Here is a 27,668-nt window from a genome sequence, read left to right on the forward strand (position 1 = left end):
CCGTGTAAATAAAACTGAAATGCAAAACTACTGCACTGTCTAGTTGTTTGTCAAGGCAAAGATTCAGATTCTGTCTTTAAATGTCTTTTTAAAAAAGTAAGTGGGAGAGAATCAGAGCAGAGGTAAAAACCACACAGCATCATCTACATTAGCTCCAGCTACCTTAGAAACATCCACTTTTTTCCAGCTTCCTTAATCAAAAGAATATTTCATTGTAAGCAAAATATCATAACTTATATGTCTTATAGACTACTTAATTAAGTTAACAAGCTTCAAGCATTTTTTCTTCTGTGGTGGTGCAGTTTAATCTAACATTTCATTATTCATCATCACTTCCCTTTAATTCTTTAGCGATCATTAAAAATGACATAAATTCGTCGACCTATCCTTTTTGCTTTATTTTTTTCTCTTTTCTTTCCACCGGCCAAAGCAGAATACATAAATAGATATGACAAATAAATAAAATTTCATCTTAATGGAACTTTAAAACCAAATAATAAATGTGCTCAAAAGCCCAAAAAGAAAAACCATAAATTGTGAGTCAGTGAGCCATGCATCTTTGACAGAACTTATTACTCAAGCCACTGTAAACTGGAGCGCTGTGGGGTTTCGAGTTTATCTTGCTGTCCCATTTGGAACCTTCAGGAACAATGGGGCCCATCTGTAAAATTTTGGCGAAATTATTGTTGTATTTTATTCACAGTTGCTGATAGTACGGATAGTATGGATCACCGGGGTTTTTCTGATACAGCAATAATCATAGTTTAGATCATCCTCACAGGTCATATGCAATTTATGCAAAGGGCAGACATACATTATTTATAGATCGTCTACCACTAAAACACATTTACATGATATGCAGGTTTGCAGCCATCCAGGTCATGGTGATCTAAGGAGTTGGAAAGAAAAGCAATAATTTACACGATCAATCGAAACAAACAAACGAAACAATAACCTGCAAGTTTCTGCTTGTGTTTTTCAGCTTTATTGCCACATCCTTGGTACGTGTCTTCTCCTTACAGTGAAGGTATGCCGTATTTGTGGGTGGTAGAGAAGGTCCTCGAGGCAATCAGCTGCTGTGAATCTTGTATACATATATAGTATATGCACCACGCACAGAAGCACAAGTGGGTCTGTTAGCAGTCAGGCATGCTTTTTGAAGGAGGCAAGACAGCTCCCAGTCACTGGATTTACATCAGCGCTTGCTCAAAGTAGAATAAACCCCGATCTTATTGACCACTTCAAGTGGTGTGTGTTACTAAATGTCCTGCACTGGGAAGATGAATCAATCCATTTAGCTGAACACTGAATGTCTTCACTTTCAGTCCAGACATGTGCGTTGAATTAGCTCATGTCTTCCCGTCTATGGGTAGTCGCAGGCTGGTCACCATGTTGACTTATTTAGCCCCACTGATGGTTCAGTCAGAGAAACAGGCTCTTCTTCCTTGCAGTCTTTATGCATTTTTTTTTTATTCTCCTTTTCTCAAATGCTGATTTCAGGTCATCTGCTGTCTTTCACTTTTTCTACACTGCCACTCGTCTTCTCTACGCCTCCACTCCATTTCTTCTCTCTTTCTGTCTCTCTGTCTCTCTGGGTCAAACAACCTTTTGCTCAAAGCTCTACTCTACGCTGCGGTGCACTCATTCGAAACAACCACTGCCTCCATCAAATATACTCAGGATGCATATTGCACTAATCAAAAAGAGACAGATGGGCCTCTTAATGTGATATACACCCTGCTATTTCAGCCTACACACAGATGGACAGAGCATCCATAAACCATGTTCACTCTGCGTATAGGAAATATTGATGTGGCACTGCTTTATAGTGGCAATATGGGTTTACATAAATGTTTTAGTGAAAAACATGATGTGTCTCCGTCACGTGCGCTCTGCTTCGCAAAGTTCCCAAGATGCATTTTACAGCACATCACAGAGGAGGATGAGGTGCTGAGTATGATCTAAAGCGCGCTCTAAACTGTCTTTGTCATAGCTGACTGTGTTTGTGTTGGCCTCCACAGGGGAAGGCGTATGTGTTTGACCGAGTCTTCCCAACTAACAGCACACAGGAGCAGGTCTACAGCACCTGTGCCAAGCAGATAGTCAAAGGTGAGTCACAAACATGGTTCTGTGGGGTTTTTTGTCTCCATGACGTATGAGTGACACAACAGCTGAGGGAAAAAACGACAGAGCACCTTGAATTACCATAATCGTGATATCCATGTTGGTGGTGTCACTTCACACTGACAATTCACTGGTGCATCCATTAGCACCTCCCTTACAAGATGCAAGAAAAAACTATTTCCATCACATGATGTAGTCACACGGCCTGCATGTAGGAGCATCACAATGCGCTGATTAATGACATGCATGCTTATCATTGCGCAGAAGGACCGGCATATCCAAGGGGCATATAGTTCAAACAAAACCATTACCTTCAACTTTTGAATCTTTTTCTCTTTCCCTTCCTTCTGTCTGCATCTCTTTATGTCTGTCTGCCTCTTTTTTCCCTGTTAGGGGCTCATTTTTCTCCCACCTTCAAAGTGAGTGTGGAACTCCATTGAACTAGTTCTAGATGGGGCATGAAAAAGATTGATTTGGCATGCAAGATTACTTGTAGGTGAGATTACCATGCAGGCTGAGAAAAAAAGAAATAAAAAGGCAGGATTGCTTTCACTGCGAGGTTGAAAAAAAATTCAAGGCAGGCAGTTAACGAAAGGAAGGCATGCGATAAGAAGTTAGATTTGAAATGCGTCAGGGGGAAAAGGTAACAGAGGGGGCAAGCTTGGTGAGAGCAAAGAGGTTTGGAAACCATATCCATATTTACACTTTCTCAGTTTTCTCATCTTACAGTGTCTTTTTTTGCCCTTTTCGTTGTTTTTTTCTTCACACTTGTGCCGTCGGGTTCTTTGCCCTTTTCAGTGTCTTTGTCTCAGACTCGTGCTGACTCTTCTCTTCTGTGTTTCCCTTTGTGAAGGTCTCTGTAGTTTAGCAATCTAGTGTCCCGCTGCCTTCATTTCCTTTCAATAACACATTCTTTAGTGTTTGCTTTTTTTTTTGTGCCACACTTCTGCGTTGTTCTCACTATGGTCAGCGTGGAAACAAAGGAAGACATGAATGAGAAGAGGCAGCAACACATGAAAACAGGAGAGAAAGAGGGTTCTGCATGGTTACAGCTGAGAGCCTTTGTGATGTGTCTGTGGTCAGCTGACCAGTGGCTGCTGGACTTCTGGGATGATATGTTTTTCTTTATCCATGTTTGACTTTTATCGCAGAGGTTTATTGGCCTCTGTCAGCACTATAACATCCAAGGGTGTATTTCTTTATAACCTCAGCTGGAGTGGAGGCGTTCTGCTATGGCTTCCACTAAGAAAAAGGGAAATATATCTGTATTTGCTCTGTATTTCGCTGACTGCCTCCTGGTGACATTAATGCTGCAGGAAGTTGTTGTTTATTGTGTGTAGCAACAGAGGTCATTCGGCACCTAACCAAGCTTAAATACCACGTACCCCACAGAGCCAACAGGCTTATGAGGCTCAGATCAATCTACCTTTGGAGCAAAGGTCAAACATATTTGTATTTCTCTGGGAACTTCCTGTCTGGTTGTTTTTGTATGCCGTTTAATTTCTGTCGCGATAAAACACGTTCACAAACAATTTTATCATTTTATTTTTTCATTCACTGCTACTCACACTGTAGAAACCTTGTGCACAGATTTAACAAATGTGGGTGAAGCAGTGAGAAGCCCAGAGCACAAAGCGCCGCCAAAGCTTACAGAGTTTCTGCTTGCTGAATGCTGGAGGGCAAACTGGCTCTTTTAGGCAACTCTGCTTCAAGGTTGAATTCAAATCAATCCGACTTTTTTCACGGCTGAAACAACAGGCCCTCTTATAATTGGTAAGAGGGCCTGTTGATAAGGGTATAATTAGTTTAACTGGTATGCAATCACACAACCTCTTTGACTGACACCTTGAGGTACACAGAGTTGGCAGGTTTATTTAGATTTTAGCAAATTCAGTGTGATAATCTTACTATTAAAGGGGACCTACCATGTTTCTTTCCACATTCATATTTTCATTTCTGGACTCTATTAGAGTAGCTTTTCATAATTCATCGCTCAAAAATAATCCTTTTTTATTTTACAAAGGGTCTTGGTGACTCCTCTCCGTTCATCCACCATCTGAAAAAAGCCTTTTAGGATGACTCGCTTCATATCAACTCCTGACAGCCAGATCTTTGTATCTGAGATGACCATATTACAGAGTCTCCCTCTCTGACATCATGTAGAACTGAGAATAGAAAACCTAACAGTTTAAAACAGTGTTTAGAGCAGTGTAAAGCCTGGCACACAGACACTAATGTCCACATGAAAAACGAAGTAAAAATACTAAACTATATGTCACAAACCAGTCGTGTGGTCATGTGAGCATAAAGGTGATGCACATAGTGACGCCAATTAAGAATTTGAATTAATTAGGCCTTTATGTCTTTCAGACATGTAATTGGTTTGTGTCATCTGGATTCATTAGATAAATAAAGATGGATATTATCTGCATAGCACTGAAAATATATGCAGTTTTTTTGCCTAAGGGAACTCCATGATAAACTTTTGTAAGGGAAGAAAAGGCCTCATTTACGTGAACAAATTAGAATCGATTGATGAGATTCAAACCCCTGCACTTTATTTTCTTCAAGATCAACAGTTTGTTATAGTCTCTGTATTAAAATGTTCAACAGTATCAAGTGCACTGAGGTCTAACAGGACACAGAGATGAGTCCACTGTCAGCGGTCGTAGGAAGTGCCTCTGACAGTGTGACATTGTAACTAGTAACTAGTGCTGTTGATGAATTCTGAAACCTAATTGAACCTTTTCAGATAGATCATTCATCTGCAAATGGCCATGCAGCTGTTTGCAGGTGCTCTTTTAAGAATTTTTAATATAAGAAGCGGTGACCCAAAAACGCAGATGAGTGACTTAGGGGATGGGGGGAGGGGCACAAAAGCTGAGCTCCATGGCTTTTATAGGGCACTGGCACACTGGGCCCAGGTGTTCCCGATGTTGCTGACAATGAACAAACCGTGGTAGCGGGCAGGGTGAATGGACCTGGGGTGGAGAGGGTCCTCACAATACAGCTCCCTTTCTTTGTGTACAACAGTATACACTTCCAACCACCAGTAGATTACTTTGGCACTGAGGATTTGAAGGGTAAGCCAGGCATAACAGGCTGCTATCATTTTTTGGTTTCCACATATGTGACTCAGGATAGAAATTTATATCTGTTTATATTTTTGCACCTGTTCTCTCCTGCCATTCTTTATTTTCACACTCTTTACCTATTTTCTTTTCCCCCCTTGCGTCCTTCTCTAACGTGCTTTTGTTTCTTCTTCCTCGCTTCAGATGTACTGGGAGGATACAATGGGACTATCTTTGCCTATGGGCAGACTTCCTCAGGAAAGACACACACCATGGAGGTACAGTGCTGCTAAAAAATTCAAAAGGTAGCCCTCGCAATGTGGCACGTGCGAGCACAGAGATACACGCACATTTTCCTCCTTTTTAAACACCGTCTCCTCCTCTGCCTGTCCTGACTTTATGTCTGCCTCCGTCATGGCCATCATTCTCTATCTTTCTTTCTCAGCCTCATGTGGAAACTAACCTTCTTTACAACTCTCTGTGGGAAACAACCCTGTTCGCTTTCAAGTCAAAAGCCTCGCTGCTCTCCTTTCTTTTACTGTTCTATCGACTTTATTCATCCCAGGGTCTGCATTTATCCTGCTCTTCACTTACATGTCTCTGTCTCATTTCAATCCTCCTTTAGGGGAACCTTCATGATCACCAGGGAATGGGGATAATACCGCGGATTGCTGAGGACATTTTTGAACATATATTTGCCATGGATGAGAATCTTGAATTCCACATAAAGGTTGGTGTGGATTCTGACGTTTGTGTGTTCAAGTTTGCATTTTTACCACCTTCTTCTTCTTCTTTCTTTCTTTTTTTTTACGTTTGCTGTTAGATGGAATATATTCAGTAGAAATACAACTTGAAGCTCTGATGTAATCCTCACATGGATGGGTTGAGTGGAATCAGCCAAGCATCAATAAATCATGATAAATAAACCATGATCATCCCACAGCATTTTCCCTTTTACATCACGGTCTTATAATAGAGGATAATACCTCATCAGAGCCACAGCAGATTATTGCAGCATTTTGTATTTGCACAGTGAGCACCTATCATCCTCCTCATTTATCTGCATTGAATTCTCTTTCTGTGTCCCTGGTAAAATATTTGCTATCAAATGTTTTTTGTCTTTGCTGCAGGTCTCCTACTTTGAGATCTACATGGATAAAATCCGGGACCTGCTGGATGGTATATAACTGAAATACAGCTCAATTTTGTTAATGCTTCGTAGTTTTCTGTGTCACAACACAGATTTAAAAGCTGTCTGCTCACACACAGATGAATCATGTTTAACCGTTGACATTTTAAGACCTTATTACTTAAAGTGTTTGAACCCTATGCAAACTGACAGGCACATCTATAGCGATGAGCCACAGCATTAAATTTACTTGCCTCTTTCTGAATGAGATGGATATGTGACCTCTGAGGGTGTCCTGCAGCGTGTGGCACTGGGATACAAGCAGAAGAACTTTCAGGCCCTCTGGGCTGGTCGACCTCAGTGGTTGGGACTTATTCCAATGCATCCTGCAGCTGCTTGATCGGATTGGGATTTGGGGAGCTTGGGAGCTGGTCAATACCATGGGCTCTTTATTATGTTCCTCCAGCCATTTCTAAGCAGTTCTTGTTGTAAGCTGTGGAAATGTGGTGGTGGTAAATTGGTGTGAGACAACGATTAGTTGGGTGGTATTTATCAAAGCAATAATAAAGTGAATCTCAGGAACCAAGGTGTCCTAAATTATCAAGGAGATAATCTGTGCCAGGGTTTTTAATCTTATGGCTAATCACTTTATATTTATGTTTAAGATATTATTCGGTTGTTGTCTCCCATAGGAGAAAATCATCCTGGGACAGGCAACTACTGCATCACGGAAACAGACAAAAAGAAAATATTACAACAAAAACCCTTAATGGGCACATTTTTTAGTAAATACAGATGTAATTATAATAAATACCAGTAGAAAAATAATAATAAAAGAGTTACCTCAAAGGCTCCCAACTTCTCTCTGTCCTACACAGTAAAAAAAGAAAGAAAAACAGAAAATATTCTGTGACTTTTCTGCCTGTATTATCATTTTTATTATCTTTTTTGAGTGAATTAATAAGGGAAATTTTTGAGAAGCTAAAAAAAGAAGGCAACTGGACTTCTTTCGGTTTGTGATGTGTTTTCTGTGGGTTTTTTTTCAGAGTACTTGAGTTTTTCATTACTCAGTTTAACTGAGTGAGGGTCCACTGAGTGCTTATAGCACAAAGTGACCCTAGATCTCCTAACAGAGGTCAGCTAAAATCCTGTTAGCTGAACAGTGGACCGTATTAAAAATGTCTTGGGGAGTGAGGAGAGTTGTACCCGTGATTTCTCCTGATGTTTTAACTACATAAAAATGTTGAGGTTTACACTTACAGTCTTAGGTTTCAAAACCAGCTGATAATGCTACAACATAAGATGGACTTTGCAGTACTAATGCTGCAAACACTAAATGGCAATGGCAAATGGCCTGCATTTGTATAGCGCTTTTCTAGTCCATAGGACCCCAAAGCGCTTTACACTACATTCAGTCATTCACCCATTCACACACACATTCACACACTGGCGATAGCAAGCTACATTGTAGCCACAGCTGCCCTGGGGCGCACTAAAAACTTGGATTCTGTGGAGAACATGAAGACGCTGATGGATTCTCACACAAACACACGTTGGTGCTGTTTGAGTTGACACTTTTATAAATATAAGCTGTGAAGCTATCGAGGAAAAGAAGTGTGCTTTTAAATTATTCCGCTCTTGTGAAAGGAACATTTATTATCACGCCCTCCCCTCCGCGCTTTTCATGGCCTTTTAATTTAAAAAAGCGTAAAATTAAACTGATCTGTGAAGTTAAATTGAAAAAGTAAACAACCTCACTGGCTTCCTTTATATCTTCGCTTTGTTCTATTTTCTGTATACACCCAGAGTCAACTCAGCATTTCGGCTCATAGTCTTATCACCCATATACAACCCGTGTAAAATGATGGAGAGGCCAGGATAGAGGGGTGTGATTACATCTTTAATGGAGCCAGAGACAGTGGTGAAAGCCTCCATCTGTATGCAGGGGAGTCCACAGTGCCTGTGGAACATTTAGGCTCTGAACAAAAAGAGTCAACAACAAGCCAGATGAATGGAGGCAGGAGAATAACAACCTATGGGGGGAAATGGCTGTAGGATGAAACCACACAAGCACACACTAACAGTCTCAAGGGAGAAAACGGCCTCCACAATCTGGTGAAATTTAATTACCGACATGATAAGACTTTCAAATGTGCAGTGACTAATGCAGGAATTTGGGCCAGTAAGTGCCCTTGCCAAAAATTGGTATTTTGTTCATTGACACTATCAGAGGCACGTGCTTAACCTCTCACTTTGACTTTATGCAAAAAATAAGGCTTCAGTTCTTTTGAAAATATTCATAGCCAGGCCCTCGAGTATTTTTTCACGCTGCACACAGTGGATAGAGGCTGACTCACAAATATGAAGGGAACATAGTCAGGTCTCATTATAGTTGTGCTGAAAGGAAGAACACTTCCATGCAGATGCTTATTTGCACAAACACACACATGGGCAAACATTTACACTCATGAACACACACGCTCAATCCTCTAGGTAATAAAAAAAATGACATCTTCCATTTTTTTCTCCTAACACAGTGACAAAGACGAATCTGTCAGTGCACGAAGACAAACACAGAGTTCCTTATGTGAAGGTGAGTCACCTACAGACGCGATTCAGTTTGCATTTTTCTCTATTATAAAGATGCTGTTTTTGTTGTTTATGAGTATAAGAATAGATCAGCGTGAGAAGATTGACATGTCTGAGACTGACAGCCAGTAGCTTGCTAGTTTTCTCAGTTCTGGCTTAATAAAATGATAAGAAAATAAAGTTATCTGCACGCCTAGGGCTCTATAATGCATCATGTTTGCTGTGTTTGTGGAAATGACTGCGCTCTGGTTGATCTCGCTCAAAACCTGGAGGCTGTCAACATGGCAAACCCTCAAAAAAAGAGGGAAAAACAGACAAATAGAATTTTTATGTAGGTACAGAGGAACAACACTGACTCTTTCTACTGTTTCCTGACATGATTGAGAGTGTTATCGATGTTCTCATCTAAGCTGTCTTAGTCCAAGTTAAAGAAACCACAATTATTAATTCTGGCTCTGCACTCATGATGATCTGTTGTATGTTTAGCTAATATTTGTGCATATTACTGAACGTATATTTGATTTCCTGCTTCACTAAGGGCTGCACTGAGCGCTTTGTCACAAGTCCCGAGGAGGTGATGGATGTGATAGATGAGGGGAAGGCCAACCGTCACGTTGCTGTCACCAGTGAGTCACACTGTTGATCTTCCTGATGTTGTGACACTCACTCCGTCAGACACTTTATGTCAGACTTTTTTTCCCCCTTCAAAGTTTCAAGATTAATGTGCAAAGGGGAGAAATGCATGGCGAGGTATGAAGTGAAGACTTGAACTTGAACTAAATTGAGTGAACTTTTGTTTGTTCTTTAGACATGAATGAGCATAGTTCCCGCAGTCACAGCATCTTCCTGATTAACATCAAACAAGAAAACGTGGAGACTGAGCAGAAGCTGAGTGGGAAGTTATATCTGGTTGACCTAGCTGGCAGTGAGAAGGTAGGAAGAATGGGGATTTTTCTTTCAAAAACATTAAAAGGAGGGATATAAACTCCAGACGTTTGCTGTTGACAGGGGTTTGAAACACTGGGGGCTTTGAAATGGTGTTTTCAGACATCAAAGAAGCAGATAAACAATGCATTAAAGCAACTAAACCTGAATCTTTATTGCTTTGGATTGCTCTGATTTTTAAAAATTCCACTTTATAAAAAAATTCAGAGGCCGAGAGCTGATTCCTAATCTGTAGGGTTGTTTCAGTCTGTCGCAGATGCATTATCAGGGTTACTGTTTATTCTGAAAAATAACAAGTGCTAAATGGAGCTTTCAGAAAAGATAAACATCAAACTGATGGGAACCAAAGAACAACAAATTCATTCCACTTTTAAAGGTCTTCTAGGTGAAATCTGAGTCAGCTCAGCCCCATCACACCATCTATAAAACAATCTATCACTGGGACATAGTTCAAACGCTGGAAAGCAAATAGAAAATACATTAGAGGCACCGCTAAACCTGGCCCTTGGCTCCTTGTGTTGATAGTATTGGTAGAAAACTTAGAGCGTTAGATTGCAGTAGAGTCTGGATAGATGTTGATGTCTGTGGTTTGTAGCTGATAAGTGCTGATAGTGCATCTGTAAGTTGTCTTGGTCCTCCCTGGGGCTCAATAAGTAAAAGGTTCTACTCCAGCAGCTTTTTAGGCTTTGGTACAAAACGTTATTGACTGGGCTGAACAGGAGCCTGACGTATGGTCCACAGAAGGCTTTGATAGGACGACTTGCTCTCCTCTGTAATTAAGCTCCTCATTATTCTGCCGTAAATAATTGCATCCCATGGCGATTATGACAGAATAACGTGTGCCTTTCCTTTCAAAGTGTGGAAATCGTCTGGGCTTGTCAGTGTTCCTGTCTGTTAGCAATTAGCTGTGCATGCACAAATTCTTCATTCTGATGCTGTGGAAGTGCTTTTTATTGCAGTTTTATTGCAAGACAGATTTCTAATAATTATTTCTGTGTATTTCTTTAAAATAACAGTTACATTTAAACAAATTTACTCATATTTGATTTTTTTTATTATTGCAAATTTGATTTTCTACAGTTTGTGGAGCTGCATGCTGCCATTTGACATTTTTGCCATGCAAAATGTCAATTATTGCAACAATTCACTGAAACAAATTAACTGAAAATGCACAGAGTGAACCCTCTCACTGCTAAATTACACCACAGTGTCAGTGCCACCAGGAAAATAAACATAATTTCCCTGCTGATAATGTTCTTTACGGACTAATTCCTCCTGTCTGTGGGTGTATGTGTGTCAGGTCAGTAAGACAGGCGCCGAGGGAGCGGTGCTGGATGAGGCTAAGAACATCAACAAGTCTCTGTCGGCCCTGGGGAACGTCATCTCAGCGCTGGCTGAAGGAACGGTACGGTGGAGATTTGTTCCGAGGTCTATCATTAGCTTCATGTTGTTTAAACATTTTTTCCCCCAAACCTGGGTTCAGGCTGCAGTGAATTAGCTGAAAGTATTAGATTAAAACAACCTAAATTTCACAAATTAGGTAATTAGTTTAGTAGCTAGTCAAGGCCAAATTACACACTACAATAAATCTGCTGTGTGTATCTGAAGATAGCTCTACAGGGTGGGCCATTTATATGGATACACCGTAATAACATGGGAATGGTTGGTGATATTAAAGTCCTGTTTGTGGCACATTAGTATATGTGAGGGGGCAAACTCCTCAAGATGGGTGGTGACCATGGTGGCCATTTAGAAGTCGGCCATCTTGGATACAACTTTTGTTTTTTCAATAGGAAGAGGGCCATGTGACACATCAAACTTATTGGTAATGTCACAAGAAAAACAATGGTGTGCTTGGTTTCAACGTAACTTTATTCTTTCATGAGTTATTTACAAGTTTGCCTTTGTTCACAGCCATTGACATGTCGAAGAGGTTAACACGTGAGGAGCAGATCGAAATTGTGTTGATATCTGGTGAACGCAGTAACCGGGTCATTGCAGCAGATTTCAATGCAAGACACCCTACGAGACCACCCATCTCCCATGCCGCAGTTAGCAAACTGCTTGCTAAGTTTCGTGAAACTGGTTCAGTGTTGGATTTGCCAAAATGTGGACGCAAGAAAACTGTCACTAATGAAGAAACATCAGTGGCTGTCCTAGCTTCATTCAGCAACACAGCATAGCACTCGCCGCATGTCCCTGGAGAGTGGCATTAGTCGAACATCCCTTCGGCGGATATTAGCTACTCACAAATGGCACCCTTACAAACTCCAGCTACTGCAGCATCTCAACGAGGATGACCCAGATCGGCGTACAGAATTTGCAGAATGGGCAAAAAAAAATTGGAACAGGACCCTCAGTTCACGCAGAAGATTTTGTTCAGTGATGAGGCAAACTTTTATGTGAATGGTGAAGTTAACAAACAAAATAACAGCTATTGGTCTGACACTAACCCACATTGGATGGATCCCTTCAAGACTGTTGGAACAACAAAAGCGATGGTTTGGTGTGGTATATGGGGCACAACGATAGTGGGTCCATTCTTCATCAAAGGAAACCTCAAGGCCACTGAATATTTGAAATTGCTACACGATGATGTGTTTCCTCTTTATGCACTGAAGCTGGCACATTCCCTAAGTTTTTCCAGCAAGATGGTGCACCACCACATTATGGGTGCCAGGTCCGAGCATTCCTAGATGAACAGTTTCCTGGAAAGTGGATTGGTCGTCGTGGGCCAGTTGAATGGCCCCCAAGGTCTCCCGATCTGACCCCCTTAGACTTTTATCTTTGGGGTCATCTGAAGCTAATTGTCTATGGTGTGAAGATACGAGATGTGCAGCACCTGAAACTACGGATACTGGAGCCTGTGCTGGCATTTCTCCTGCGGTGTTGCTATCAGTGTGTGAAGAGTGGGAGAAGAGGGTTGCATTGACAATCCAACACAATGGGCAGCACACTGAACACATTTTATAAGTGGTCAGAAACTTGTAAATAACTCATGAAAGAATAAAGTTACGTTGAAACCAAGCACACCATTGTTTTTCTTGTGACATTACCAATAAGTTTGATGTGTCACATGGCCCTCTTCCTATTGAAAAAACAAAAGTTGTAGCCAAGATGGCCGACTTCTAAATGGCCACCATGGTCACCGCCCATCTTGAGGAGTTTGCCCCTCACATATACTAATGTGCCACAAACAGGACTTTAATATCACCAACCATTCCCATGTTATTATGGTGTATCCATATAAATGGCCCACCCTGTACATCCAATATAAAGGAATAGCACGCTTTGACATTTTAGGAAAAGCATTAGTTAGATTAGCAGTTTTGTATTCATACTGCAAATACTATCAGCATCTGGCTAGCTAAGCTTGAGATTAAAACTAGGAACAAGCTGATATGGCTATGTCCAAATGGGTCATAAGCACAAGTTTTAGCGAAACCTATGTATTTATTATTATTGTGTCACTGCCACATTCTACTTTTTAAAGTACTCCCAAACCCCAGCTGTGTAACATGTGAGATGCAGTTACACTGAAGTATTTGCCGCTGGAAATCACAGCAGTGCACCTTGAATGAAATCCACACTGTTGTCTTGCAGCTGGGTTGGATGAATGCTTGTAGAAACATGCTAGCTTGTTAGCAGATATCCGTCCCTCCTCACCCATAATTCCCACCGCTGCTACAGCTGGTAATACAATCCAGTCTACCCACTCCTTTAAAGCTCTGTCGTTATAATTAAAAAAACTCCCCGTCTTGTGTTATTATACGCCTCTGAAGGCTTTAAAGAAACAAGCTGAAAAGGCTTAGGGAACTCTTGGTAAACTTAAAGGAAAGCCTCTCAGGCTGTAAATGCCTCAGAAATCTGTTAGAAATGCTGCTGCTATTCAGTCTTCTGAGCAAGGACAAAGTCTTTTTGAAAACATTTCAAGTGTTAAAAAGGTTATACTGTCAATTATCTACCAGAGAGAGAGAGAAATCACCTTTTCCTTTGTTTTCTCCCGATGCAAACAACACATATTTTTAGTTTTTCAAAGACAGACGTCACGTCTGTCTTGCAGCAATTCAGTATTTCCTTCAGCTTTTCAATCCTCTCGTTTGTCTTTTTCACTGCCCGTTGCTATCTTTAATCCTCTTTCTTCGCTTCTTTTTATCTCTTTGTAGAAATCCCATGTGCCATACCGTGACAGTAAAATGACTCGCATCCTACAGGACTCGCTGGGCGGGAACTGCCGCACCACCATGTTTATCTGTTGCTCTCCCTCTAGCTACAACGATACAGAGACCAAATCCACCTTGATGTTTGGCCAACGGTAACGTTCTTCCATGCTAAGTAGCCATGAACGTCTGCGCTGCGAAACACAGCACACATTTGCGTCTCTCTCAGCTGCAGTCGCGGGGATGTTTTTGCTGAAATGTGCTCACCTCAGATATGCTGTTCACATATTACTTCCTCTAACTTTTCCTTTGACGAAGTTGCTTTAGAAGCAGGCTATTTTTTTGTAGTTTGGGTCTTGTTTGTTCAAAATCTGTTTTACCCCCCTCTTCAGATAGGTAAGCTGCATTCATGGAGTCTGATTTGGTTTGCTTGCCAGATTTCCTCTCTTTACTTGCTGTCGACTTAAAAAAAAAAACCACAGATTGAAAAGAAAGATCCTGAAAAGGCTTTTTTGTGGACATCCAGCCTTTCCCCCCTACCAATGAATTGAGACTGACATTGGAGTGTTGGTTGAAATAAATAATGTATTACAGAGCAAAGGCAGTTAGAGAATTCACAATGGATGTTTGAATGTAAAGATTTGGTCTCTTTTCTCTTTTGTCAGAAGCACTAGCTGTACAGTGCCAACAATTATCTATTTTAAAGATTAATAGAATGTATAAGAAATACTGTAAAACGACATTAAATACATCTGCCCTGTAGAATTCAGCATATTTTCTCAGAAAAGCCTTTGAATGGACATAAAAGTCAACAGTATTAGGTCTGCAATCCTAGCTTAAGCTCATTATTGTTGTTATTGTTGTTTCATTCATTATTAAAAGTACAGGTTTTATGGGTGGACTGTGTATTTATGCAGAGCATAAATAAGTCATGACCACTTTGTTCAGCATTCAGAACATATGCCACCTGATGTTTGATTTTCAGCATTTCCCTATCCAAACAACATGTTATCTATATTCTGATGTGATGAGACTCTGGATAACACCGTTTGTCTGACTAATGTCAGGGAATAATTGAATACAGACAGTGTTTTCTCACTGAAGTGTGAAATGAAGGGAAAGCCACTGAGTGCTGCAGGTGTTTCAGTGTAACTGTTTCAGCTGTAAAAACCACATATTTTTGTTGTATGGCACTGTGCAAAAGTCTTGAACCACCCTCTCGTTTCTTCATATTTTCCTTCCAAGGAGCCAGACTTTCAGCATTTTTGTAAAAGTGATCTTGAACAATAGTTCTCTGGGTTTTCAGAAGGTCTTTCAAAGTTTTTCTTGGACATTTCCTATTTTTTAATCCAGTCCTTGAACTCGGTCATTTTCAGGGGAATGTTTTTTTTAAGGGTTTTCCTTTTTTTTTTCCAAGTGAAGTAAAAAAAGGAAATAGTAGGTCAAAAAAACCACCTACAGCAGATGACCAGTATCCAAAAGTAATGTCCTCAAGAAATGGGGAGGAAAAAAACTAGCAAAGATCTGACACAGGACCTGAGAGAAGCATCTGGCCCTTCAGTTGATCTGTCCACTCTTCACCAAAACCTCATCAAAATAGTGTTAGTGTAAGGGCAGCTGTCATTTCTAAGGAAAGGAAACAGGGGGAAGAGGCTGATGTATGCCAAATTACAAAGAGCTGGACTAAAAACCAGTGGCAACAGGTCTAAAGGAGTGTTTTTTATGTATGTCAGTATTTCCAGTGGAGTGAGGTACAACAGTGAGTATCTACAGACATCTGTAAACACTCTGTCATGTGTTGGAGGTTAATTTCAGCGAGTGGTGTAGAGGATCTTACCGGTATTGATTAAATTATGAATGCAGAAAAGTGCCATCAGATTTTGATCCACCATGCAGTGCCACCTGGAAAGCATCTGATTAGCAGCACCTTCATTTTTCAGCATGGCAATGATTCCAAACACACTGCCAGTGCAGTACAAGTATACCTGTGGAAAACTATCAGTCATGGACTGGCCTCCCCAGAGCCCGGACCTCAACATTACTGAAGCAATGTGGGATCATCTCGGCAGAGAATGGAACAAAAAGCAGAAACATCCAAAGTAGAGCTTTGGGATGTCCTTCAAAAAGCCCGGAGAACTATTTCTGAAGACTACTTGAAGGAATTACGAGAGCTGCCTCGAAGACGTCAAAGCAAATACTGACCTTCAAGTTCATTAATTAAACAAACATAATTGTTTGTTTGCAGTGATTATGTTTCAGTCACTACAAAAACAAAATCTAAAGCAAGACTTTTTTGTGAATTATTTATCCTCCCATAAATACTCTACCTTATATGATAAGTGCTGTATATTTGATGTGAATATGCTTCAGGGGGGTTGATACATTTTTATATTTTAAATTCCTTCCTCTTCATCATATCCCTTTTAACCAAAGTTGGAAGAAACCCAATTTGCATACCAGTTAATGAGATGGAAACATATTTTCATCAAGCAGCTGCGACTGGAAACTGTTTTGACAGTTTCTCTGTTCTCTTCTGTTGTCTTGCACTTTCCTTTTTCCTCTCTCTCTTATCTATATATTTCCCTCTTACCCTCCCCTCATACTGTTTCCTTTCCTTTCTGTCTTCCCTCCCTCACTGTATCCCTCCAATTAGAGCCAAGACCATTAGGAATACTGTATCAGTGAACCTGGAGCTCACAGCAGAGCAGTGGAAGAAGAAGTATGAAAAGGAGAAGGAAAAGAACAGGTCAATGAAGGAAACTATTCAAAGACTCGAGGCAGAGCTGAATTGCTGGAGGAACGGTAATACTTGCACTGATATAAAAAACACTTAACATCATCTTCCCTCAAGAGACGGTAAAAATAGTTGCCTGTGCATTTTGAGTTTATCAGTGAGAACCATGAAATGCATATATTTTCAACTGCGCTAATGCCAGGGACTGTGTGGGGATGTTTGCTGGTTGAGCCTCTTTGTTCGAGACTAGTGAACGGATTGCACTGAACATGTTCATGGTCTCAAGAGAATTAATTACTTTCCCACTAATATCAGTTGCAGTTTGTGTTTAGTTCTAATTAGCAAATGTTAGTATTATAAAAGGTGAAAATAGGATGGTAGAAATGTAATAAAACATGCAAAGCGCCAGCGCGGTGAGCATTTAGCTCAAAGCATCACAGAACTGCAAGCGTGGCTGCAGACGTCTTAAATTACTCCTATAAAAGAAACAAAAAGAGTGAAAATTGAGTGCTGGTTTAAGCAAATGATTGTAGATCTTGATCTTTAATCTTTTTTTTTAAAGATTAACTGCCTGCCATACAGTAAAAAGAACGATAGTGTTAAAAGATGAAAAGCTTGTGCTCGAGAGAGATGATACTCCGGCCCAGAAAACACTACTTTTCTGAAAAGTAGAGCCACTGCAGTGCATGTCCTTATCCCAGTCCCTTTTCATGCATGGAGGAGTATTCACTGACAGGAATGAAAATTTCACCAGCCCGCAGGCTTTATTTTGCAGTCTACGCAAGTGCAGATTTAACCTCATTTGATATCATCTGAATACCTGCCAGGGCAGATATGGGACAAGGGGAGCCAAACAAACGTGCTGGACTTGTGCCCAAAACGCTTAAAAATCCCTCCTTGGTTATTTTTATTCCATATTATTCAGAATTTTACACTTTGCATAATTGGATTCCCCCTGCACTGTATTGAAGGCAAGACATGATTCAGGCCTTATGATTTATGAAACCTTATGCATTAGTAATCTTCACAGAAGCGAGAGCTAATCACATCTACAGAAAAGTCATAACTTACACTGGTCTTCTCACATGTCACGCACTCACTCATAACTGTTTCAGTTTGCAGACAAAAAAACACAAGTATACGAAGCATCGTAGGCACACGCTTTTCCTGTTAATTACACTTGCACATGCGTCTCTTTTGTTAGACGAGGTCTTTTCAAATGTCAGCGCTCTCAGTGCTAGCGATCGGTTGACATTCAACTTGTGTAATGAATCTTTTCCGATGTTTTTCTCCTAAAGATCATTCCCTCGGAGCCTGACCTGAATTTTAAAAATGTTGCAACAAGGATTTATCGATCACCTCTTAGTGAAAATAATTTCTTTCATTCCTTCACCCCATTCTCCTTCACACACATAATCTTTTCCTCGACTGTCTTCCAGTCTCCCACGCAATTCAGTGCTTTTAATTTCCTAATTAATCATTTTGACAACATCGTCGCGCTCACTCCCCCCTCACTGCCCCCCATGTTGTTACCCACCTCAGGGCAGGAGCTCCTTGAGAAAGATGCTATTGACCTCCATCTTGTCCCGCATGCCCACAGACAGGAACGCTTGTCTCACACAATAAATTTCATTCAATTGCAGAGCAGGAACTCCTGTGGTGTTCAGTAGAGAGACACACACATGCAGGTCTTTGTCACATTTAATTTTGTGGCTACTTTTATTGATTAGTACACCGTCAAGTCAACAGGTGGAGCTCAAAGTGTCAGCTGGGTACATTGTGAGATTACTTTGAGCATATTAGAGTTAGAATCACTCCAGTTCTTTATTTAATCACTCCTCTACTTTAGAGCTACCTATCGTGCTTTTAATTAGTCAGATGAGTGCTGTAGTGAAGCCTTGCAGAGGCAGACGTAGTTAGCTTCTGAAATCAGTCAGCAGTAACAAAGTCTCTTCTTTCAACTGCATCAAGATGTTTACACATACATGTCGGAGAAAAGTGGTCACTGCAACACAGAATCTGCAATCTAGTTCAAAAGGAACTCATTCTTTCTTAATTTATGTCTGTTTTTTAACCCTAAAAAATACAAGCACTGGACACTTTACTAGGTACACCCCTCCCCTTTTGCCTTGAGATGACTTAATTATTCATTGCATAGATTCTACAAGTTGCTCGAATCATTCATCAAAGGTTTTGGTCCATATTGACATGATGTCGTCACACACTTGGTGCAGGTTTGGCAGCTGCACATACATGATGTGAATCTCTCGTTCCACTACCTCTTAAAGGTGCTCTGTCGGATCGAGATCTGGCAAATGTGGAGGTCAATTGAGCATAGTGAACTCATTGTGATGTCCAAGAAGTCAGTTTGTGACACGGTACATTATTCTGCTGGAAGCATCCATCAGATGATCGATGCACCGTGGTCATAAAGGGTCAGCAACAATACTCAGGTAGGCTCTGAATGATGCTCAATTTGTAGTAGGCGAAAAATATCCGACCATATCACCACGACCAGCCTGAACTGTTGATACAAGACAGGATGGATTCATGCCTTCATGTTGTTTCCACCATTTCTGACCCTACCGTCTATCACGCTCGTCGGACTGCCAATGTTTTTCCAATCTTCTACTTAAGCCTGTGTAAACTGTAACCTCGGTTTCCTGCAGTGGTGTGGTCTTCTGCTGCTGTAGCTCATCTGCTTCGAGGTTCAAATGCTCTTCTGCATAGTCTGGGATGCATGGGTGCATTTCCACATAGAGAACCTCTGCTTTCTTATTTTTCAGACCATCCAATGTGGGATGGAAAAATGCACTCTGAAAACACCCAGATTAGCCTGTTTGGCACCGACAACTCTACGCTGAGATGCTGCTGTGTGATTGGCTGACTGAAAAACTGTGACAAAAAGCAGTTAAACAGGTGTACCTAACAAAGTGGACAGTGATTGTAATCACTGGACATACTTTACAGCTTTTCTGTCTTTCCATATAAAGTAAACTGTGTTCAGTAATTCATTATGTGACAGGATCATATCTAATAACATAAGAATCCCACTATTTGTTAAATGAACAGACTGAAGTCTTTCACCTAACCTTCTGCTCTCACTGTTTATAAAGACATGTCATAAACCTCTTAATACTTCCAATGGAGGGCACTAGGCTTGCAGGCAGACATTTTACCGTCCCCTCCACGAGGTGTAGAGTTTGCGTAATTATTTCTCTCACAAGCCAACTGACACTTTGATAATATGTCTGTTGTGTATATATTGTATTTTGCACTGCTGTTCAATCAGATTATATGGTAAAGAACACTCATTTTTGGCACACTGCATGCATTGTGCTTAGGGGCACTTACTAAACTAAGGATTAACCTTCTAATCACATTTTATGCATTAATCCTTACAGTAGGATTTGCAGGAGAGATAAGAGCAGCACATTTTCAAAACCTGAGAAAAAAATCTTCCCTTGTGTATAGGTGAGGATGCTGCTGTGCCGGGGCAGCTGTGTGAAGGATCTGAGGATGCCCCCCTGGTTCTTCCAGAATCTGAGGAGTCAGTTCTTGACGTATGCAGCCCCTGCACTCCTTGCACCCCCTGCACCCCCTGCTCTATTGCCTCCTCCATTGTGGTTCATATCTCTGAGGAGGAGAGGCAAAAGTACGAGGAGGAGATTCGCAAGCTCTACAAACAGCTAGACGATAAGGTAATGAACGAACAGTGCACGAGGATGGTTTGTGCACGGACGTAGAGCTCCTCACACACCACGGCTGCGTTTTCTGTAATGTTATGCACACATTAATTCAAAGACTGTATCATGCATACATTATTTATGTTAATGAGTTCAGGATCATACACATAGTAGTGAGTAATGTAGCAAACACAGCGGAAGTAGTAACTCTGAAAAGTGTTAAAGCTTTAAATTATTTAAGACTTCTGCGTACACACGCGGTTTTATAATGTGTCATTTTACTTTTTCATTACTAGATTTTTCCTTTAAATATGCAGAAGCATATACTGACATGTTTTCCTGTACATGCCCTGCTGTGTGAATGCACACACTGCCCTGTGTATTCATGTATCCCTGGGGATGCATATATTTTATTTTGTCTCTGCTGATGTGGTACAGTTATAACAGACCTGATGCATGATATTCTATATGTTAAATGTATTCGTGGATACAAATGTATACATAGCAGATACCTGGGATTTTTCTTTTATTGCACTCAGTCGCGGTGTACCTCGGATGTCCCATCATCTCGCATGGCGTGTGCGAGCTGCTGCAGATCACTATGTGACATATATATATTATTGTTTTTCTCTGGTAGCACTGACCCCGCAGCTTCTGTAGAGCCAAGCATTAAAAATCCTCCTCCTCTTCTTATGACCCCGGCTCTTTAACCTTTTGGTTTTTTGGTGTTATAGTTTTGCATTATTGATCTGAGTATTTTTGAGTGTTTAGTTTGTGTTATAACTTAGTGTTAGGTCTCATTTCCTGTTTTATTTTGATAGTTGCTTGCCTCTAGTGTATTGTGTTTAGTTTTACTTCTCTTTCTGTCTTTAACTATTGTCACCTGCACCTGCTGTGTCCACTTTCCTAATTGCCCAAAAAGTGCTGTCTTACCCTGAGTCTTTGTCTCAGCATCTGTTAATGTTCTCTGCTTGTCTTCAGATAGTTTTTAGAGTTTGTTTAGTCTCCCAGTGGATTTTGTGCTTTTCATTAGCTGGAAAAAAAATCCAGCATTGTCACGGTTCGGCATGGCAAACCGTGGGAGGTGTGGGGAAGGAGGACCCAGGCGCGGTGCTCTATGTACAAACAGTGCGTTTATTTACAGTGTATGGTACAAACAACAATAAATCCCCGTGCTTTCCCTGACTCCCGTGTCGTGTCTCTCCGTGAATAGCCCGTGTCTCAGTGCTCTCCGCTCCCGTGTCTCAGCACCCCTCGTGCTGTCTGGCGCTCCACACTTCTCCTGGGGGACACAATAGACGCAGCCGTCAGGAAACATATAACCGCGGGCATACACACACTAACTCAGTTCAACTGGATGACTAACGTGGAGTCTCATGGAATGATCCCGCGTCGGTGGGAGCTCCAAGACTCTCCTAAGTAGCTCCCCCGACGAGCCCTGATCAGCGGCAGGTGTGTAGCTTCGGGTGTGGCCAGTCCCCTAGCAGGGCCACACCCACCAGGCCTGAAGGCACCTGTAAACCAGTGTACATACACACCTGCACCCATATATACACACACACACACACACACACACACACACTCACATCTACAAGCATGGAGAAGAGCAGCAGCAACACCAAAAATACATATAATATCACCAGTCCATGACTGCCCAGGGATCCTGGGTCGCACAGACCCAGGGCCCTGACAAGCATGGTTTTGTTCGCCATCTCTGCATTTTGGTCTGCAAAGCACGATGTTTTCTTTAGATTATCAAACACCTGAAGAATCACAGATTACAGTATTAGTAGTTTCTACTGTTACCATTGGTAACATATTGGTAACATATGTAGTGTAACTAATACTGTCCTCCAGGATCTTGTTTCTGTGGCAAACAGCTTATATCTACAGTGTGTTTGTGTCTTTGTTGGACTTATTTTCTGGCTGCTAACAACAACCTGCTCAGGAGGAGAGCTCACCTCCTTGTTAGAGGGGAAGCTGTGGAGCCTCTGACCACAGTCAAACACCTTGGACTGCATATGTCCAATAACCTTACATGAACTACAAGTACTGCAGTATTATTAAGAAAGCTCATCAATGGCTGTTTGTTATGAGGAGCCTGAAGGCTGGCCTTGGAGCTTGCATATGCTCATCTGACTCATAATCTGCACATATAAGATAAAGTAATTACACGTCTGGCTTATAACCTAGATGGAGCCTTGTCTCTGATCTCTACTTTTCTTTGCAGGTGTCTGAAGGTATGCAGTGTTCTTAGAATTAAAACATGCTCATTACTTTAGCCCGTATTTTTTTCCAGTGAGACAGAAATCAGGGCTTTGGGGCATTTTTCTTATTTAATTACTTTTTAAAAGAAGACACCTCACCACCTCTGGGAATTAGAGAGAATGAAAGTTTAAGGCACTTTGATGGTCATTTATATATGGGCACTGGTCTCACTCTGACTTTTTTTATGCTGATGAAGCCACTCTCTTTCTTTTGTCGGGTTACTGATCGATCATTTTGCCCATATAATTGCTGATGCCGTTCCCTTTTTGTCATAAATCAGGCCTTCGTTTTCTAAAATGTGCGCACAGTGGCAGATCCAGTTATGGTGAAAAAAGATGTATGGGTATCCGGTCCAACATGCAGCTGTCGTCTATTGTAAGTTTAAAGCGTATAGTTGTGAATGGAAACTGAACACATAATACGACTGTGGGTGTGTGTGTCTTTCCCACTAAAGGATGACGAGATCAACCACCAGAGCCAGATGGTGGAGAAGCTGAAGGAGCAGATGCTCGACCAGGAGGAGGTAAAGGATCTTGGTTTTATTTCCTTTCATCAGTTTGGTTAAACAGCTCACGGTGGGCTGCAGTGTCTTTGAATGTGGAAATGAAAACTGCACTGTGAATAGAAGTCAGCTGTGAGACATTTATTATCCTGCCCGTGAGATTACTGACAGAAAAAATCCTTTCAGGTGCCAAAAAGCACTTGAAGAAATTAAACTGTCATTGTTTAATTGTGAGTGTATCACTGTTGCTGTGTTCTACATGCTAGCAGTGGTTTAATCTAGAATAGAATTAAGTGGCTGAACAGCGCAGAAAAGAATCGATGAAAAGACTGAAGAATGACTGAAGCTTGTTAAGTATTCGTTTTAGAAATTGCTCCCTAACTTTTACACGGGGAACGATTGTTGTTTTTTTTGCTGACATGACTGAACACTGCTGCTGACAAATAAACATGCTCTCTAGGGATTTGATCTATAATTGTCACTTTATCACATAAATATCTGCTGCAAGTAAGTAAATCAGTACTTGTAGGAAGAACAGCAATTAAAAGACTCCATTAAAACCCAATTAAGAGACGTATTTGCAGCGTGTTTTCATAGGAGAGGCTAAACTGTTGAGGAAGAGAACCTAAAAAAGGCTTTGCGATGAAAAGGACTTAATTCATTCAATCATTTCCCAAATGGTCCTGCTGCGGGTTGAACTGACACAGTCCTAACTACCCAACCGTGGTTTGTTTATAGTAACGCAAAGTTACATTCATTTATCTAAATAAAAGCCGTATGCTGCAGTGCAAATATGCCGGCACTCCAAGCAGAGAACATCTACATTTAATGGCTTCCATTCAGTGAAATGACCCACAGTGGGCTGCAGCAGTGCAGCAAACAGCATGGTGGCACAAAAGCCATCTCTCAATCTTTAAATTATTCTTTTGTACAGTTGCTTGAATATTGTGTGACAGGGTTTGTGCAGACATTTAGCTCTTTATGCCAGAAAACAGGATAACTCTGTTAAGACCCAGCAGCTCTGCTCTGCGCTCAGCAGGGAAGTTTCACCGTTCCACTTTTAAAATAGTTTTTTCTCTATTTACAGTTTGCAATAAGTCGAATGTCTTTGCCCCTCAGCTTCTCGCATCGTCCAGAGGTGACAGTGAGAAGGTGCAGTCGGAGCTCGGCAGGCTGCAGGCCGAGAATGAATCCGCAAAGGCCGAAGTAAAAGAGGTTCTTCAGGCCCTGGAGGAGCTGGCGGTCAACTATGACCAGAAAAGCTTAGAAGTCGAGGAGAAGAGCATGCAGAACAAGCTCCTGGCTGAGGAGCTTTCAAAGAAAATGGTGGGTCTGACTTCCAGGAAGCTTTTTGAATAAATCTTTTAGCAACAAAGTTCTGTGGCTAAAATAAAGAAATAGATCATGGACAGATGTTGTGCTTTGGTGTGTTTACAAGGAAGCAAACTGCAAAAAAAAAGTAGAAAAGGAACTCTCTGTAATAAAATCATTTCTTCATTTAAGCCTCCATCTTACAATATGCTGAGCTACTGGTTCAAAATGCAATTAGTGAGATAAGTAAAATTAAAGCTGCATGTAACGAAGATAAGGAGAAAATTCTGATGAATGGTGCCACCAGTGGTCATGGTGGCAGTGCGCCCCAGGGTGGCTGTGGCTACAACGTAGCTTGCCATCACCAGTGTGTGTGAATGTGTGTGTGAATGGGTGAATGACTGGATATGTAAAGCGCTTTGGGGTCCTTAGGGACTAGTAAAGCGCTATACAAACACAGGCCATTTACCATTTACCATGAAGATAACAAAGAAAAAGTGAAGTATTGGGATTTCTTTTGTTTTCTTTCTCTTTTTTTTGCTGGTTCAATGTCGTGCACTATGACTCTCCACAGAGAGCACAGCTCTGACTTTGCTTGATTAAATGTATTTTTCACAGAAAAGACATCCAGCCTTTCTGGATCGAGACCTTCCAGTGACTGTGTTTTCAGTAGTCATGGTCTGAAAAAGTCTTGCTTTTGTGTGATGGGAGCTTTCTGTTTTTACGTTTTTTTCTCTCTTCTCACTGGTTGGATGTGGGTGGGGTTCAGCCACACATAATGTCTCATATTTCTATGAACCCGTCAGATAGGTAGGCTATTTTTTGACTCTGAGTCAAACCACACCTACACAGTCCTGCTGAAGAAGCGACATTGACTGTTAAACTGCTAATAAATATACATAAAGACAGAGAAGGAGAAACAACATTTGTAGCACATTAGCATCTCTTCATTGGATTCCTGTTAAACTGAACTACACTCTCGTACAAGGTCTTGAATAATCAGACACCATCTTATTTTAAAACCCTCATGGTACCATTTCACACCAGTAGATTCTCTCACTTTCAGACTGGTTTACTTGTTGTTCCAGGAGTATTTAAAAGTAGAATGTGAAGCAGACCCTTCAGATTTGTAACCAACTACCAGTTTAGATTCAGGAGTGTTGGAGACAGACTCCATCTCTACTTTTAAGAATAGGCTTCAAACTTTCCTTTTTGCTAAAGCATATAGTTAGGCCTGGATCAGGTGACCCTGGATCCTCCCTTAGTTACGCTGCAATAGGTGTAGACTGCTGGGGGATTCCCATGATGCACTGAGTGTTTTGTCTTCACTCACCATGTGCCTACACACCTCTCTGTATTTAATCTTTAGTTATTATTAATGTCTGTCTCTCCTCACCCCAACTGGGTTCTTCCTGTAAAAAAGGAAGTGTCTCCTTCCTGGTGCCAACTCTTGAGCCACGGGCGATCGTGGCTCAAGAGTTGGCAGTTTGTCTTGTAATCAGAAGGTTGCCGGTTCGAGCCCCGTCTCCGACACTCTCGGTTGTTGTGTCCTTGGGGAAGACACTTCACCCATTGCCTACTGGTGGTGGTCAGAGGGGCCGATGGTGCCAGTGTCTGTCAGTGCGCCCCAGGGCAGCTGTGGCTACAATATAGCTGCCATCACCAATGTGTGGAGGACTGAATGTAGTGTAAAGCGCTATACAAATACAGGCTATTTACCATTCCCACTGTTGCTAAGTGCTTTGTCATAGTGGAGTCATCTGATTGTTGGAGTGTTATCTCTGTATCATTGTACGTCTTTATTTTACAATATAAACCACCTTCTGGGGACTATTGTTGTGATTTGACACTATATAAATATTTAAAATACTCTTAGTCAAAGTAGCAATTTTCCCATAAATTTTGTAATGTTTACTGCCTTATTCTATATATATCTGATTATATTTACAATTTGGATAACTGTTAAAGTATTGCAGTAACTATCAAAGCCTGGTTGCAGTATATCCCTGATGCACACAACGTTGTCTGGTAGAAGAAAACTTACAGTGATAATTTACAGGCAGGTTTTTTCAGTTACATCGAGGGCTTTGAATAATTTCTTACCATATAGATGGATGTTTATTACCTATTAAATATTCAACAATACGTGTGTCATGTGGAAGTGTGCCTCACAGTTGAAAGAAAGTGTTACAGAGAGTTGAGCAGAATGAGTCGAGGAGATGAGCGTGCAGAACAAGCTCCTGGCTGAGGAGCTTTCAAAGAAAATGGTGGGTCTGACTTCCAGGAGGCTTTTTGAATAAATCTTTTAGCAACATAAAGCACATTATTTAAATAAGCCCAGCCTCTGTATTAATTGTCCTTCTGCAGCACAAATAAAGTGAATAATAGATAAAAGTCAAGAGGAGACCACTGGCAGAGCTGGTCAGAGCTTTGTGCAGTTCCTGACTTATTCAGTGATTTAAGTGACCATATTTGACCTTCTTATTAAATCCTCTTCAATATTTCATCAGTGTGTTTCAGTCTGCTGCACGTGTCCTTCTGTCTTTTCCTGTCTATCTCAGGAGCAGAAGCTGATTGAGCATCTGACAACAGAACCACCATTTAGACTGCTAAACCTGCCTGAAGCCCTCATTTCTCCTCAATAGCCTCTATAGCCTCTCCAGTCTGCTCTGCTCTGACCTGTCTGATCCTGCACAGAGAGTGTCTGAGACTTTGACAAGATATGAAACTAAATACAAATAAGATTTCAGTGCTGGTAAATGCAGGTGGTGCTATAAGAGAAAAGAAATCCCCTCATCAAAATCTTTTGGAAATGTTTCTCAGTCTTGAACTTTTAGGCACGTCGGTCTTTCCAGTTGTTACAGTAGAAATGGGAAAAGCTCTGGGAATACTGAAGCACATTCATCATGGCCGTCATCCCCGCAGCTGCCTTCATCTTTGTTTTTAGTGGGAACTTGTCGCTTCTTCTGCAGGTGTCCGTGCCATCGCTCACCATCACTGCCATTGATCGGCTACTTTAAACACCATAATTCATCCATCTGGCCATTGAAACCCATTTCTTATCAACATGATTAAGCCCATTCATCACGTCAATGAACCAACTCTATTCATCATCCCATGTTTTACTTGTTTATATAAGAATCAGTTTC

At 41.1% G+C, this 27,668-nt stretch overlaps 1 protein-coding gene across 2 annotated transcripts in view; it reads left to right on the forward strand.

Moving 5' to 3' along the window:
- kif5ab (kinesin family member 5A, b) overlaps nucleotides 1-27,668 on the forward strand; it is a 74,095-nt gene that overhangs the window by 19,701 nt on the left and 26,726 nt on the right. For both annotated transcript variants that reach the window (XM_085275183.1, XM_085275184.1), the window contains exons 2-14: nucleotides 2,022-2,109; nucleotides 5,400-5,473; nucleotides 5,821-5,925; nucleotides 6,326-6,374; nucleotides 8,862-8,917; nucleotides 9,452-9,539; nucleotides 9,722-9,846; nucleotides 11,159-11,263; nucleotides 14,025-14,173; nucleotides 16,672-16,820; nucleotides 20,227-20,453; nucleotides 23,161-23,229; nucleotides 24,328-24,534. In XM_085275183.1, coding sequence (XP_085131309.1) covers nucleotides 2,022-2,109; nucleotides 5,400-5,473; nucleotides 5,821-5,925; nucleotides 6,326-6,374; nucleotides 8,862-8,917; nucleotides 9,452-9,539; nucleotides 9,722-9,846; nucleotides 11,159-11,263; nucleotides 14,025-14,173; nucleotides 16,672-16,820; nucleotides 20,227-20,453; nucleotides 23,161-23,229; nucleotides 24,328-24,534 — 1,491 coding nt within the window. The remainder of the gene's footprint in view (nucleotides 1-2,021; nucleotides 2,110-5,399; nucleotides 5,474-5,820; nucleotides 5,926-6,325; nucleotides 6,375-8,861; nucleotides 8,918-9,451; nucleotides 9,540-9,721; nucleotides 9,847-11,158; nucleotides 11,264-14,024; nucleotides 14,174-16,671; nucleotides 16,821-20,226; nucleotides 20,454-23,160; nucleotides 23,230-24,327; nucleotides 24,535-27,668) is intronic.

Source organism: Mchenga conophoros, linkage group LG5 (genome assembly GCF_057382185.1).
Source record: "Mchenga conophoros isolate Kocher_MC1m ecotype Shallow Benthic linkage group LG5, M_conophoros_male_GT1.1, whole genome shotgun sequence".
NCBI classification, from domain to species: domain Eukaryota; kingdom Metazoa; phylum Chordata; class Actinopteri; order Cichliformes; family Cichlidae; genus Mchenga; species Mchenga conophoros.